The 14706-nt window shown below is 38.5% G+C and overlaps 2 protein-coding genes across 3 annotated transcripts; one reads left to right on the top strand and one right to left on the bottom strand.

Annotated features, from left to right (window-relative positions):
* Positions 1–347: 347 nt before the first annotated feature.
* On the top strand, positions 348–12148 carry rsad1 (radical S-adenosyl methionine domain containing 1). Of its 2 annotated transcripts, XM_058992449.1 has the most exons (10): positions 348–925; positions 1108–1241; positions 1819–2023; positions 2420–2785; positions 3171–3234; positions 3497–3644; positions 3860–3914; positions 4289–4392; positions 4952–5109; positions 12092–12148. In XM_058992449.1, exons 1-9 carry the CDS (start codon positions 752–754, stop codon positions 5070–5072), a joined length of 1371 nt encoding a protein of 456 aa, XP_058848432.1. In that variant the 5' UTR covers positions 348–751; the 3' UTR covers positions 5073–5109; positions 12092–12148. The 2 variants fall into 2 exon arrangements, with proteins under 2 accessions (XP_058848432.1, XP_033896518.3); XM_034040627.3 differs by lacking the exon at positions 12092–12148 and having other exon boundaries at positions 4952–5780.
* LOC117424067 (GTP-binding protein Rhes-like) lies at positions 11758–13743 on the bottom strand. Its single transcript, XM_034040097.3, has 2 exons — positions 12785–13743; positions 11758–12561 (listed from the first exon to the last, which is right to left on the bottom strand). The coding sequence occupies exons 1-2, from the start codon at positions 13431–13433 to the stop codon at positions 12044–12046; spliced, it is 1167 nt and encodes a 388-aa protein (XP_033895988.1). The 5' UTR covers positions 13434–13743; the 3' UTR covers positions 11758–12043.
* Positions 13744–14706: the final 963 nt, after the last annotated feature.

Genomic DNA, 14706 nt, shown 5'->3' with positions numbered 1-14706 from the left:
TATGGTAATTGGACAATGCAATTTTGCAGATTTTTATATTCCTTTTTCTTGTTTACACTATGCATTTACTGTGCTTAAAAATACTTATCTGTAATTTACCGGAGTATTCTTTATTAAGCTTTAACCATAGTTTCCTATGATTTTAGCATGGTACACAGCAGAAAACCTAGTGTCTTTATTTACCTGCCAAGTCTCACTGAAGAAATGTGTACAATATCAGAAAATCAGATTATCACAACAAACCAGTTAGCCCCTTCAATGAGGGCAAGCTATCATTTCTACCTGGTTTGTCTCTCGTTGAGAAAAAGCGCCATCTATTGGTCTTGAAGTGTGGTCACACCAAAAGGAAACTGATCTCGTTCAGTTTTGTTTACTTCCTGCCTTTCTCCATGTGGGCTATGCAGTTTGATATCGTTTTTGAAGGTTGGCCATTTCAGTGCTGCCGCTTGTGATTTATTTTAATTCGCACACAGTAATAAACATTTAGTTTCTCCGCGTTTGAAAGTATATGCCTTGGTTAGAAATTACTTTCTATGTTATGAGTAATTTAACCTTCAACTACAGTAGTCATTTAAACGTAATAGCATTAATTGTATGCTTAGTGGAACCGTTACCGTACCATACTATTTGATAAAAAAAAAAGAAGGGTGTTGGTTAGGATATGTGTAGTTAATGTGCGAGCTCTTAAAACAAGGTTTGATAACTTACATTTAACGCAGGAGTAAAAAAAATATATAAGTTATATTTACGCATGTGCCCAGCAGTATGGCAATGCAGAGTTTGCTCCATCCTGATTCGTGCTTGGTCCGGGTTGGGGAGGACAACATGGTGGGGACAACAGACACGTTTCTCGATAAGACAGAAGAGTGGACCGGGTCAGGAGGACACGTTTTCAGTTACAGAGGAAGCTGGCCTGTACCTTCATGTAAGTTTTGCGGTGATACAGTGGTTGCCATAACAACAGTAATTACATTTATATAATTCTGCACTAGTACATTATTGGTAATAGTTAATAGTAGCCTGAATATTGCGGGTCATTTAAGTAGTTCAATATTAAATGTAAAAATCTATTAAACTATATTTCTCTGTATTGTTCAACTCTCTCAGTGGCCGTATTGTCAGAGACGCTGTACCTACTGCAATTTTAATAAGTACATCGCCCGGGATGTAGATCACAATGCGATGAGGGAGTGTTTGGTGCGGGAGACTGAGACTCTCCTTCGACTCAGCCAGGTGAAACGGTGAGTCACCGATGCACTGTGCGTTAGTTTATCTCATCATTTCTGCAGAGGTGTGGTTGTCAATACTGTGCACACACCTCACCAAACTAAGTTTTGAAAGCTTTGAGACATGCTTAAGATACAGTATTTGAAAGTATATATTAATGCTATTGCAATCAGTATTGTTTATAGTGATACAATATAAAAGTATATAGTATAAAATAATTGTGGCATTTGACTTTTTAAAATGAGTGGAATTTCATGGAATTAAATTCTATTTCCTTTCATTCCAATTCCAATTCAAATTCTGTATCCTGAAGATTTTTTCAATTCAAATTCCAATTCCATTTCTTGAATTGGAATTTACCAACAAATTCCAATTCCATTCGGAATTGACCCCAACCCTGTACATTACTGTCTAGTAACAAACAGCCCCCGCCCCCCCCCTCTTTCTGGAAGTTTGGCTTCGCTAGGAAGGGTTGCAAAAGATATAAAAGGCCTTTGAGTTTGTGGTTGGGATAGGGTGCAGGGTTCATCCCTCTTAGTAAATCTGGTCCAAGGCAAGGACAGTTAATAAGATCTCTGTTGTGCTGCTCAGGATCTCATCCATATTCTTTGGAGGGGGGACTCCAAGCCTGGCCCGGCCTACCACCATTGCTGCCATCATTGAATCTGTTGCTAAGTGGGCACAGCTTCCTAGCAACGCAGAGGTCACTTTGGAGGTCAACCCTACCTCCGTGGGTGCTTCTAAACTGTCCGAGTTCAGATCTGCTGGAGTGAATCGCTTCTCCATTGGAATCCAGGTAAGACGCAACCACCTGCACCATGTAGTCACCTTTAATGCAATCAGTGTTACCTCCTTTGTACTATGTGTTTTATCGTTATAGTTTTCTTTTAAAAGGAAACCATGTTTGGAATATTTGTATTATATCTTTCTTACCTTATTAGCCATTGTCACTGATTTCCCTGATTTCATTTGACTTTAGGAAGCAAAACTAGTTAATTCTGTAGGGTGTTACAAAACTTTTGGCCATAGCTGTACACTGATTCAGGATATACGGATGTTTGCACTGCAATACTGTAGATCAAAATAATTAAACTGCTCCTCCTTAGTATCATAACAGCTTCCTGTGCTGTTGGTAATATTTATTTATTTATTTATTTATTTATTTATTTATTTATTTTTTCAATGCATGCAGTCCTTGCATGATCCAGACCTTGTGATCTTGGGGAGGGATCACACGTCGCAGCATGCCCTGCAGACTCTTGAGGAAGCGAAGAAGCTCTGCCCAGGTCGCACCTCAGTTGACATTATCTTCGGCCGTCCAGGACAGAGCGTGGAATCATGGGAGAAAGAGCTAGAGGAGCTGCTATTGGTCTGCTGTGATCATGTGTCCCTGTATCAGCTAACCCTGGAGAGAGGTACTGCCCTATTTAAACAGGTGCAGGATGGAAAACTGAGCGTGCCCAGTGAGGAGCTCACCGCCAGGATGTACAATGCAGCAAGGAGGATCTTGGGAAAATGTGGCTTCCGTCAGTACGAAGTTTCAAACTTTGCCAAAAACGTACGTTTGAAAATACATTAATGGGAATTTTTAAATAAATTGGTTTATATGCTACATGTCAACACCATATAAGGGTCTGAGCACACCCACTTCACAGAATTTGAGCCATTCCAGATCTTACCATGAGCTGAATTAATGGCATAATTGTCCCAGTATTTCATTTTAATAAAACTGAAATAATTTGCAGTGTGGAATAATCCTGAAATTGAGAAGACCCAATAAAGTTCTATACAGCCCAATGCAACAATGAGCAGCATCCTGGGGATAGGAGATGACCTTAGGTAGTAATAAGGGTCGCAAGGACAACTCCTGACTTGGAGGTGAAGGTTTTGTAACCGTGATATTTTAATTCAAAAAGCTTGATGTTTTGGTTTGATTTTTCTAGGATGCAGTCAGTGTGCACAACCTGGCCTACTGGAAGGGAAGGCAATACATTGGCATTGGGCCAGGTAGGGATAACAGTGCAGGAACATTTCTTCAGTAGAAATCTGAACCTGCATTTTTTGCATACAGAAACAAAAAATATTTTAAAAAAACAAAAGCAAATAGGGAAAACTGTCAAGACTTGTGCAACCATAAATGTTGTATGGGCTTGAAACGTTTGTCAGATAATTCTAGTAAGTTTCTTTTCAGCTTCCAATTGCATATAGCACTGCATTTCTGTGTATCTTGTACTGTTTTTTGTAACTTACCCATGTTCCTCCTCTCAAGGAGCCCACGGTAGGTTTGTCCCACGGGGAGATGGGGCGATGCTGAGAGAAGCCCGGATTCAGACTCTTGAACCAGACGTCTGGATGAGGGAGGTGCAGAGGTGTGGTCATGGAACCAGGAAGAGAGTGCCTCTGAGCCGACTTGGCATGTGAGTTAACAAAGCAGTACAGACAACACCGTCTGTGCCTGGAGACAACCTTCAGAACATATTCTGTTGATTGCATTATTCAAACTAACTTTTAAACTTCTAACTTTAATTAGAATTGTACTGTATATAAATATGCATTACTATGAAACATTAACATAATATTTCGCATTTTTTAAAGGTGGTGCTGTTTTTATCTTTTGTATGTTTGTTTCTAGTTCTGAAGAAGCCATGGTGATGGGTCTGCGGATGACTGAGGGCATCACTCATGAAGTACGTCTGTACAGTTCTTATACTGCACTGTGAGGTTCTGATAGATTTCCTGCAAAGATCTGATGTTCCCTTTAAGGTCTCAGCTGCTGCTTCAGCTTTTCTCCACCAGTGGGCACCCATTCCTTTTTCAGATCATATTTACAATGTTTAGCCAACAAGTGCATGAAACCCAACAGCAGTAAAGACAAATAAAATCATTTAAGGGGAAGTAATCGGCCATAATATTACATTTTCTTATGTGTCCCTATGTCATAGAATTGTGCTATTCTTTTTAAAGGGATTTTCAATTTCAGTTTTAAAAAAGATTGTAAAAACAAAACAAAAAAAGTAATTAAATCTGTAAGTCTGTAGTAATGCATTCGTGTTCTGTTTAGCACTGGAAACAGATCTGTTCTGAGTGGAGCCTACAGGAAATCTTCACAGGGTCCCAGGAGGTGGAAGGCCTGCTCCAGGAAGGTTTGCTGATCATGGACAGCAGGTAACAGACTAGTTCAAGACTGATAGACAACCCCTCATACTACTCTGCGTATATGAGCTCCTTGTGCAGTAGCTGAAAGAGGCTTTGCAGATCACGTTTTATCTGCTTAGGCGATAAACTGACTAGCAGATCTGGAACTCTGTGACACAGACCGCCATGTGGTAATGAAAAATAAGTAAATAGCATTCATATATAGGTTTGTGCAAATCATTAGTTTACTGGTCTATACTTTTATGTGAAATGACCTTTCCTACTGCTGTATGCTAGTGGTCTGCAGTTCTGAAAACTGTTCTTTCTTCTTCATTGAAAGAGTTAATACATAAAGGACTTAAACTAACTCTAGATCCGTTAAATTTATAAATGTTGTCTTTGGCTTGGATAACACACACATTTTGGCTACCATACTTAAAGTTTTACACCAGGTTTAAAGGTTTATACTCTGCTGCACACATCCTTGAGCCAGGGAGAAAAAACTTGCTGAAAGTAAAATTTTAACAAGCATACTTTGTGTGACGACACCATATTCCGGGGATGCAACAATCTGTTTATTCGCTCTTAGGGGAGTGAGGTGTTCCTGGGGAGGATTGGCAGTGCTGGACAGCATGCTGCCTGCTCTGCTGAACCAGCTTCAGATGACAGTGTCAGAAGAGAGGCAGAGCAAGCAAGAAACCACCTTTTGAAAACTGCTGGGGAAGAATCCATTTTTAATGACTAATTGTAAGAAGTGCGTATATAGCAGAGTGACTCATACAGTACTTCAATAGCATAATTGACCTAACCACCGTCCAGGCTTCTATGTTAAATGTCAGTGACATATTTATGGGGAGGAACCTCGTAAGCATTCTTCTCAATCACAAAATAACAAGAACTTCCTTTTTAAATGGTATTTTTGACATTGAAACCTTTTATACAAACACGTGAAGCCAGTGAGAGCAGTAAATGGACGGCACAGGCACGGGTTCCTATCACATGGGAACACTGTCTGTGCCACATGGGGGCACCTGCTGTTTAGTGTGACCTGCGCGATACCTGCCTGTTTTCTGTTTGTTTGCAAAAAGCTTTATAGAAGTAGGGAACAGGGTTATTTCTTCTTTTCCACATTTTTATTGTATTTATTGAGTCCATTTATTTTTTCAAGGCAAACCTCTAAACTTTGATGAGCTGAGACATGGTTTACCTAAAAGAGCTGGCAAACTTTAAATACATCTAATTTCTATAGCAATGTTAGTTTTTTTTTTATTTAATTTGTTTTAATTTGGAGTCTTTACTTTAATCGATTAAAAATATTTGTTAATTTAATTAGTACATCAAATCTGCTTTTATAAACAACAAAGCAAATGTGCTTTAAATAAGGTTAAAACTCTTATTAAACACACCACTGAAATGTCTTCCTCCGTGTTGTATTAACTGATCGACTGCACATTCTGTAACCTTTTGAGTAAATTGTTAAACTGGACACATTTAAACTAGCTGTCTAGGCTGTATGTAGGTGTTTCTCAGTAGATAACGACTGTCACGTTTGCCTGCTGGAATGCTGTAATTCACAAGTGCTTTGGGATATTTCTTGTACGTAAAGCTCATACTAGTATATAAATGCAATAGTTAATTGGCAAAATGATATAACTTTGTAGGTAATGCATTCCATAAAACAGCTCCCTGTAATGAAGTGTCCCTTTGATGACCCATTCTCTTGCTTCACAGTGAGGCGTAGAGCACTTGAAATGGCATTGTAAATGAGGCTCCAAATCACCTCATTAAAAAAAAAGCTTTGATATCCATATTGGGGAATTAAACACAGTTATTTAGACCACACAATAGCTGATGTGGCAGACTGTGGCTCTTAATGAACCCCCGCTGAGGATGCATATCCCTGTATGAGGATATAGTGGAGGAAGGTGTAAGTATGTCACACTTTAGTCTATATAAAGATCCCTTTGTCCAATTGGGATGACACTCATAATTTGGATATATGTAAAAGCTAGGCATATGTCTGTTCATTGTCTATAATCGCAAAATTATTAGATATATCTGGAGAACCCATTGTCAAATTCTGATGAGTGGGTGGATGAAAAACTGTGTGTATGTCACACACAGTTTTTATATATGTCTAGATCTTCGCTAATTCAGTTATGATGAAATGTATTTAGATTACTAAAAAAAGTAGACTGCGGTCTTTTCCAAGGTCCTCATGATGGAGATTTTGTAATTAAGTTCTATACAATCACAGATTTGGAAAGTACAGACATAGAGACCACATGCCACGTGTAAGCATCACGTTTCAAGTCATTCTGTAAACCATTAAGATATCGAGTAAACACCATGTGCGACAAGAACTAACAATATATATTTTATGTCAACCTTATGTTTAACTATAGCTGCTGTAAATTATATAGTAGGTAATACCTGCTGCATTGCGGATCAATTGTACCAACATGTCATGGCATACTGTACATTACATGTACGGTTTAAATAAGATAAACAAAACTGTCAATTGTTTTTACTGACAGATCAGTACTTTCTTAATTGGAATATGAGCATTTTTGGAGACACTGTGTGCTCATAGGTAATTGGTATTTGGCTGGAACAAATATGGTAATTGAAGAAGGGAAGGGGGGGTAAAAAGCCTGCAGAAAATCAACATGCAATATTACTGAGATCCTACTCTTGAGACTCGACAGATCGTTAGTGCTTCTGTGATCTGTCTATGGCACATGTCTGAGCTGTCTCCCTTCTGTTTTGGATGTAATTATTTTGAGTGTGAGAGTTATGTAATATAAGATAGATGAAAAGGGCACAGGAGGGAGGTGGGAAGGGGAGGGGTTGTAATTTGTAGTATTTTCTGCATTCCCTAAAATGTAAAATCTTGTTACATAACCATATGGTACTCGATATCAGCAGAGTACTTTTGTTGTTTTATAAATGAGAACATATGCTATAGACAGGATATTCTTCATGTAAAAAAGTAAACAACCCCCACACAGTACATACTACTTCCCTTTGCAAGAGGAGCATTTTATCTACAAAACTCCACCTCCTCAAGGCTATTAAGTTTTCATTAGATTCTTAAGTTGTTTTATAGCATTGATGTGTTAAATAATTCCAGTATTTTGCCAAAAGTGAAGCCAAGTCCAATTGTTCACCAGTAACTGTACAATAGAAAAAAAGTTTCAAAAGTGAATACAAAGCCAGAAGATACCCAATTGAATAAACAAAATGCTGAAAAAACTCATGTTAGTCAGCAGCTGAAATCTGCTCAGCAACACCCTGTTGGCAGAAATCCAGCATGGAGCGCATTTTGTTCGGCAAGTGAAACGGACAAATTCATCTGTCTGATGCTGAATTGGTTTTCTTCGTGAGCTATAACAACTTGTAGATGACACCTGTAGCCTACTGATGCAAGTCATAGACAAAGAATGACTGATTGACAGGCTTCTGGGATGCTGAAGGGCTGCAATTCAGTTCTTTTTTTTTAGCTGGGGAGGGTGGGGCAAGCATTTTCTGAAATTTCAAAAAATCCTTGCCATAGACAGACCAAATGTGGAATTGTTTTTATTTTGATTGGATTAACACATCCTGAGTGATTAATTAAAATAATCACTCTACATTCTGAATGGTTTGAGCTCTGTGCCTCTAAATTGTATAATTTTTCTCTGTTCAATATAACTCTGACATCTTGATTACAGGCCAGTGTGGTTTTTTTACATTCTAGATTTGAGAAATCATGTGATATTGTGAACTTTTTAACTCTGCTGACTCAAACCTGCTCCACCGTAACCTATTTTCTGGCAAAAGTAAATACCTCAAAATAATGTTTTAGCATCAACTTCAAAATCAACGTGGGTCGCTGCAGCTTAAAATAGCTAAGAGCAGACATACAGTTCTGTTAAACCATGTCAAGAGTCTGTCTGTTTATTCCATTGTTAAGATCCCCCTCTCTCATCATTAAGTGCTCAAACTGCCTGAAACCAGGCCACACAAACATTAACGGTTTAATTGAAATCATTACATCTAATCAAAATACCTCTTACTGACAAGGATTATGAAGAAGCTGTTTATGCCATTTAAATTATAAAATGAATCATGAACAGTGGACTTGGAGATGAATACCTGTCATTTATAAAGGTTGAAACTACACCACAAATAGGAATTGCAAACCAATTGGAATCCAAAGAAAACATATGGAAAATGTGCACATGCCCCATTATATTTTCAGTGTCAAAGCCTGCTCATGACACTGTATACAGATTGGAAAGCTTTTAGTACAGACATAGAGACCACATGCCACGTGTGAGCATCATGTTTCAAGTCATTCTGTAAACCATTAAGATATCGAGTAAACACCATGTGCCACAAGAACTAACAATATATTATTGAGCCATTAGTGAGAATTTTTGTCATGTTTTATAAAGGTTGTGGCCATATAAGGAGTTTTGATCTTGCTGATCACTGGCGAGATTTTGTAATTTAGTAAGGAGGCAAAACTATGAGACAGCATTAATCATAATGTAAGGAACTGCTAGAAGTGTACATCAGCGTGCCCAAAGGATTGAACCCCAGTATCTCGGTTCAGAGCCAGTGCCCTGTCTATACACTAAAACAGCTGCTTTAACTGAGCAGACATAAGCAACCTTATAACTTACCACAGCCAGCTACTGGAGAGAGCGCACTAGTAACCTTGGTATCCTTTCCTTTACATGTTATCAATATTTTGTCAGTAAGGGTCAATGGTATTCAAGACCACTGTCTCTTAGTGGATTTGCCTGGTTAAAAAATGGTTTGCTGCCATTTTTGCTTTGCTAGGCCCTTGCAAATTAGCATCCTCTGTAAAGACTCAATGTTCCTGACCTAAATAGCTGTAGGTGCCTGTTAATGCACTGATGAGGATGGTGCAACAGGTTGGAACTGCTGTTTGAGTTGCAGGAAGTTGCTATTTAGCACTTTTATGGTTGTGTTGATGCTGGTTCTGGTAATAGAATCCTACATGTTTTTACCAAGATACCAGAAAGGGTAAATGCTGCTACACACAGTGAATGCATTGGGATGCCAACAGTAGTTACGGTCTCACAAACAAAATTAATTATTCTGCTAAGATACTGCCTGTTCCAGTTACTGTACATGTAATAACATTATTAATCTGGCTGGCTTTCCTTTTAAATACACCACTTGGTCGCCTTATATAACCTAATCATCTGCTGATCGTGAAATAATCAAGGAAAATCATGGCAAGGGTCTTTGCTTGCTTGTTGAGGTAGTGTTTAAGAGCCCCCTCTGAATATTGTAGTCACGCAAAGGCCCAAATTGCAGTTATGTAACTGGGCCACCACAAAGATTAAAAGTTTAATTACTATTTCACTTTAATGTCCCTCATTGACCTAAATTAAAGAAGATATTTCAGGAGGTTATTTTTTATGATATGCAAATGTTGTTGAAATCAAAGTCATGCAGCTTATAATACATTCCCGTGCTAAATGCCTATGTATTTCCTAGTATTCCAAATGTATATGGACTGAATAACAGAGGTGCTTGAATTGAGATGCATGAGCAAAGATTTGTGGGGAATATAGTGCCTGTTGTAGCCAGAGACAACTGTCCTTTTTATTTTGCATGAGTGAGAGAAAGAAAGAAAGATCTGTGTGAATTCTGTGCTTTTGCTTCATCTTCTTGGAAATAGTAGAAAAGGAAGTAAAGGTGCAATTTACATTTTTATTTTCTAGGAGAATGTGAGATTGAAAGTGGGATTTGAAAAGCAGCTAAGGAAGAAAGCTCTGAGGTGACTCACTGCTGTTATTCAACTGTACACTGTAGCTGTTACTGAAACATTTTCTATAGGTACCGGCATAAGGGTTAAACTGAGATTAATGCTTGATAAGAGAGTGAAGAGCAGGGCTCGTACATTCAAGGATTAATTACTGTGCTACATGGAAGAAATACTGCAGTGAAAGTTAAGGTTAATCTAATGGTAATTAAAGTTAGAATGTTATTGGGCGGGCGGCACAGTGGCATGGTGGTTAGCGCTACTGCCTCACAGCTCCAGGGTCCTGGGTTCAACTCCAGGGTCCTGGGTTCGACTCCAGCCTCAGGGGTCTGATTGTATGTTCTCCCCGTGTTCGCGTGGGTTTTCTCCGGGTACTCCGGTTTCCTCCCACAGTCCAAAGACATGCTAGCTAGGTGGATTGGCCTCTAAATTGTCCCCTAGTTGCCCTGCGATGGACTTGCGCCCTTATGTCTGTCGAGTTAGGCTCTGGCTCAGATTAAGCAGTTATAGATAATGGATGGATGTTATTGGGCACCAGTGCAAAGTTTGCCCCAAAAAAGCAGTGCTCTAGTAGTCTATTGTATGACACAGTTGTTTTAAACTCATTAAAAACATTTGTTTTTATTGTGAAAAAAACCCTTTTACCTCAGAATGTATAACTGAGTGTTATACATAATGGTATACAGTAGCTCTAGAACTAAAGTATTTGTTTTTCTTACATGGGGTCTTATACTGTAAGAAAAAAAGGTATCTGGATTTGTGAAAGTGTTATTCTGCATCCACATTGTATGCCAAGCTTTGCCACAGATATACTGTTATTGAACCATGTATTAATTGCAGTGTAGAATAGTTACAATGTAAACGTTCTTTTTAAGCTTATCTTCCTCCTGGTACACATATATTGGATAAAGACTATTACTAAGCAAATGATAAACAGTCCAACACCACCTAAACCTTAAATACAACACAATATGTCAATGGATTGTTGTGCTTCCTGGGCTATAGCAAGCAGAAGGCCATCCTCCCTAACAGGTGTCAAACTCTGAGATGCATTCCAATAATGACCAGCACTGGGGTGGTTGGCTGGTGTTTAGCTGGTCGTGCTGGAGAAAAATCGGTGGTACTTTAAGTGCTGGTTTAAGTGGTGCAAGAAATAAACAGATCCACAAAAAAAGCCCTTATCTTTGTCTGGGATATTCCATACCTGCTGGGTGACTAGTAAGATGACCATGTAAATATCTGCAGCGAATGCTTTTCTAGTGCAGATTGGACAAGGTGAAGGGAACTAGCAGAAACGTTTGTCTAATTGGCTTTTATATTTTTTACTCTATGATTAAGTGTTTTTGAAGTGCTGGATGACTTCATAGTCAACATGCATTTTAAGATATAGGGCAAGGCATAGTTTATGAAGAATTGGACAGATACAGGGAAAGGGGTCAGGATATGAAACTGGAGATAAGGATAATGGGTATTGAATCAATTCTGTTGTTTGTTTTTTTTGTATTTGGAAACCTGATATCATGATACCTGTGTATTTATCATGATACGCTTTTATATTCCCATGGGTAGTGTTGCAAAATTATGTAATTAAATCAAATGAAGCACAGTTCAACGCATGTAATTTTATTGCAATAGTAAGAAAAGGTTGTTGAATACCTGTGTGCACATTCAAACAAGTATAACATTTGTGTTAAATAATAAAGTTTTTAAAAAAGTAAAAATTCTGCAGTATTTTACACAGTTTACCAAGAGGAATCTGATTGTCCCTTAATCAATACGAGATTTCGCTAGGGACCAGCCCATAGTCATGACTCGATAGACCAGTTATAAAATAAAATAAAATAAATAAATTAAGTTCCCAAAAGTCATTTAAAGTTCTTAACAGTCACATTGGCTTTACTGTATGTGGCATTTCTCAAGTGGTTTGCTCCGTTTTCTTGGCAGACTGGGTCCCACAATGGTTTGGAGGTCAGTGCTGAAGCTCGGGCGGCGGGCACAGGGGTACACAGCGCCGCACGGAGACAGGTTCTCTTTCCCCCCTCGTCCCCTCGGGTGGCGCTGCTTCTGGAAAGATCGGACAGAGACACTCCTGTGGTGGGAAGGACTGGTCTCCATGGGTAGCCCGGCTCGCTCCACAAGAGCCTGAAACATTTCTTCCATGTTGGTGTTGTCCTTGGCAGAGGTCTCAAAGTAAATGCTCCCCTGTCCGAGGGCTTTGGACACGTCTTCCCGAGTCACCGCTCTCCCTAACAGCTCTATGTCCAGTTTATTTCCGCAGACCACAGTCGGGACGAATATATCATCCTTCGACTTCATCAGTTTCTTTTTAGCTTCGATAATCTCGTTCAGGAGCGAGCAGACCTCTTGAAAAGACTCTCTGTCATCCAAACTGCAAACCAGGAGGAATATATCTCCTATGAAATAAAAGTAAATCCAATTTAATACGTTATCTTAACAATAAAATATTACTTAAACAAAAATAAAACATGAACGTTACTATATTAACACATAATTAATATAACAATGCTTTACTTATTAGGTGTTGTAACATACACACAAAGGTCATACTTTTAAAGCTTGGTTTTGTTTTAACATCTTAGAAATAATGTTTTCAGACACTAACACGCATCTACATACCTGTAAGAATTGTCAATCTCCTTTTTGCTGGGAAAGACCTCTCTCCAGAAGCATCGAGGATGTCCAGCTGATAATTCTCCCCTTTGATCTGATACAGCTTTCTGTGAAAATCCTCTGTGGTTGGTACATACTGCTCATCAAAGCTGCCCTTCAGAAATCTCCCGACAATGGAGCTTTTCCCGACTTTAGGAGCCCCCATCACCACCAAGCGCCGGGAGTTCTCTGGCTTCACTCTTTGAATGCACCCTGGGCAGGGCGACTCGAGGGGGCTCGAAGAAGAAGGGTTATTGTGCATGTGTACCGATGTAAACTGTCCATTAAACCTCTTGGAGTTCCTGTCCACGGCCGGGTGGCTACTGGCTGACCTGCATAGCATGTTCTTTCGGTCTTGATTCTTCCACTGCCCGGTGACGGTTTTAATGATCCTCATACCTGTTTTAGAAATGTTGCCTAGGTTATTGGACACCTTGATTCCAACGACAGCGGTCACCTCGGCGTTGTAATCCATAATTAAGTCTGCGGCATCGGATTCCCTTGGGTTACAAACGGAAGAGCATTGGTTCGAGATATTTAGTTCGAGAAGGCCAGTCTCACTATTTTTTTTGTCCATCACAGAAGAGTATATCTGATCCGCTGTTGGTAACTCCATGTCCTTCTCAATGTCTTTATTTAGACGCGTGAAGCAGCTATCACTTGACTCTTGTTACAGGTACGGCTATCTGATTCTGCAAGTACATTTCAGAAGCATTAGCATCTGTCCTGCTTTTTAATGAGTTTTTGTTTGCAGCAACAACCCTCAGTGTATTTTTGATTGGTTACTAACTGAGAAATCCTCTCATCTGCTTGTAAGGCTCGTGCTGTGCTACACTTATAAACCCACGCTTCTACTGCTGGGGCTGCAACGTCATTGCACGATGGGGAGATGAATATGGATTCGAACATCGAGGTCTCGTTTATGCAGTGAGCATAAATGAGCTGTATTTGGTAAATGTTTAATTGGTTTATATTCTGATATTGAACAGATGATTTAATTATGTTTTGAACATTTTGAGAAAAAAAGTCATTTAAATTACAAGATGTACATATGTTGTGTACAACATGTTTTTAGCATTGCAATGACCACTCAAAATTTGTATACAATATTAAGAAGATGGGCATGTACTCCTTTAAACTGTAGTAAAGCACAGTAGCAATTGAATGCAGTAGGCTGTCTACAGTGCCCATATATATATATATATATATATATATATATATATATATATATATATATATATATATATATATATATATATAATATGTATATATAATGGGATAAATTCTGCCAATGAAATTATAAACCAGTCTGAAAATGTATGACAGATTTGAAGAGGGGCAGCATGTAGTTAAAAATCCTCATAATAATCCTCCATTCTCCACCCGTCTCTCCCGCAGCAGTTATCTTAATTTATTTCCAAACTTAAAGAGATGTTATATTTATTTTGCTAATGCAAATGGAATGATAGATGAAAATGTGTTTACTGGCTTCATCTAGTATTGTAAACCAATACTAGCCTAATTCACAAACTGTCGATTACAAATGTTACGCAATTCATGTTAATTGGGTTGACTATTTGGTAAGTAATTTGAGTTATTCTGATAATATATTTGGACATTTGATGCTGTTTATTAGGTTAACGTTGACATACAATCAATTTGAAGATCTCAAAAAGTCTTTTTAAGAACAGACTTCTGTCGGAAGCTAGTGATTTTATATAAAGCCTACTATAAATAGGCATATCATATCTTCAAATCTTAGCACGATTACCTAATACGACAAAAACAAAATTCTGATGTTTTTTATAGCATAAGAAATCAAAGATAATAGTACAAAAAACGTGGGTATTATGATCATATTAGCTGAACAACTAGTAACTCATATGTTC

Source organism: Acipenser ruthenus, chromosome 19 (assembly GCF_902713425.1).
Source record: "Acipenser ruthenus chromosome 19, fAciRut3.2 maternal haplotype, whole genome shotgun sequence".
NCBI classification, from domain to species: Eukaryota; Metazoa; Chordata; class Actinopteri; order Acipenseriformes; family Acipenseridae; genus Acipenser; species Acipenser ruthenus.
This window is presented reverse-complemented; position numbering and strand designations above follow the sequence as displayed.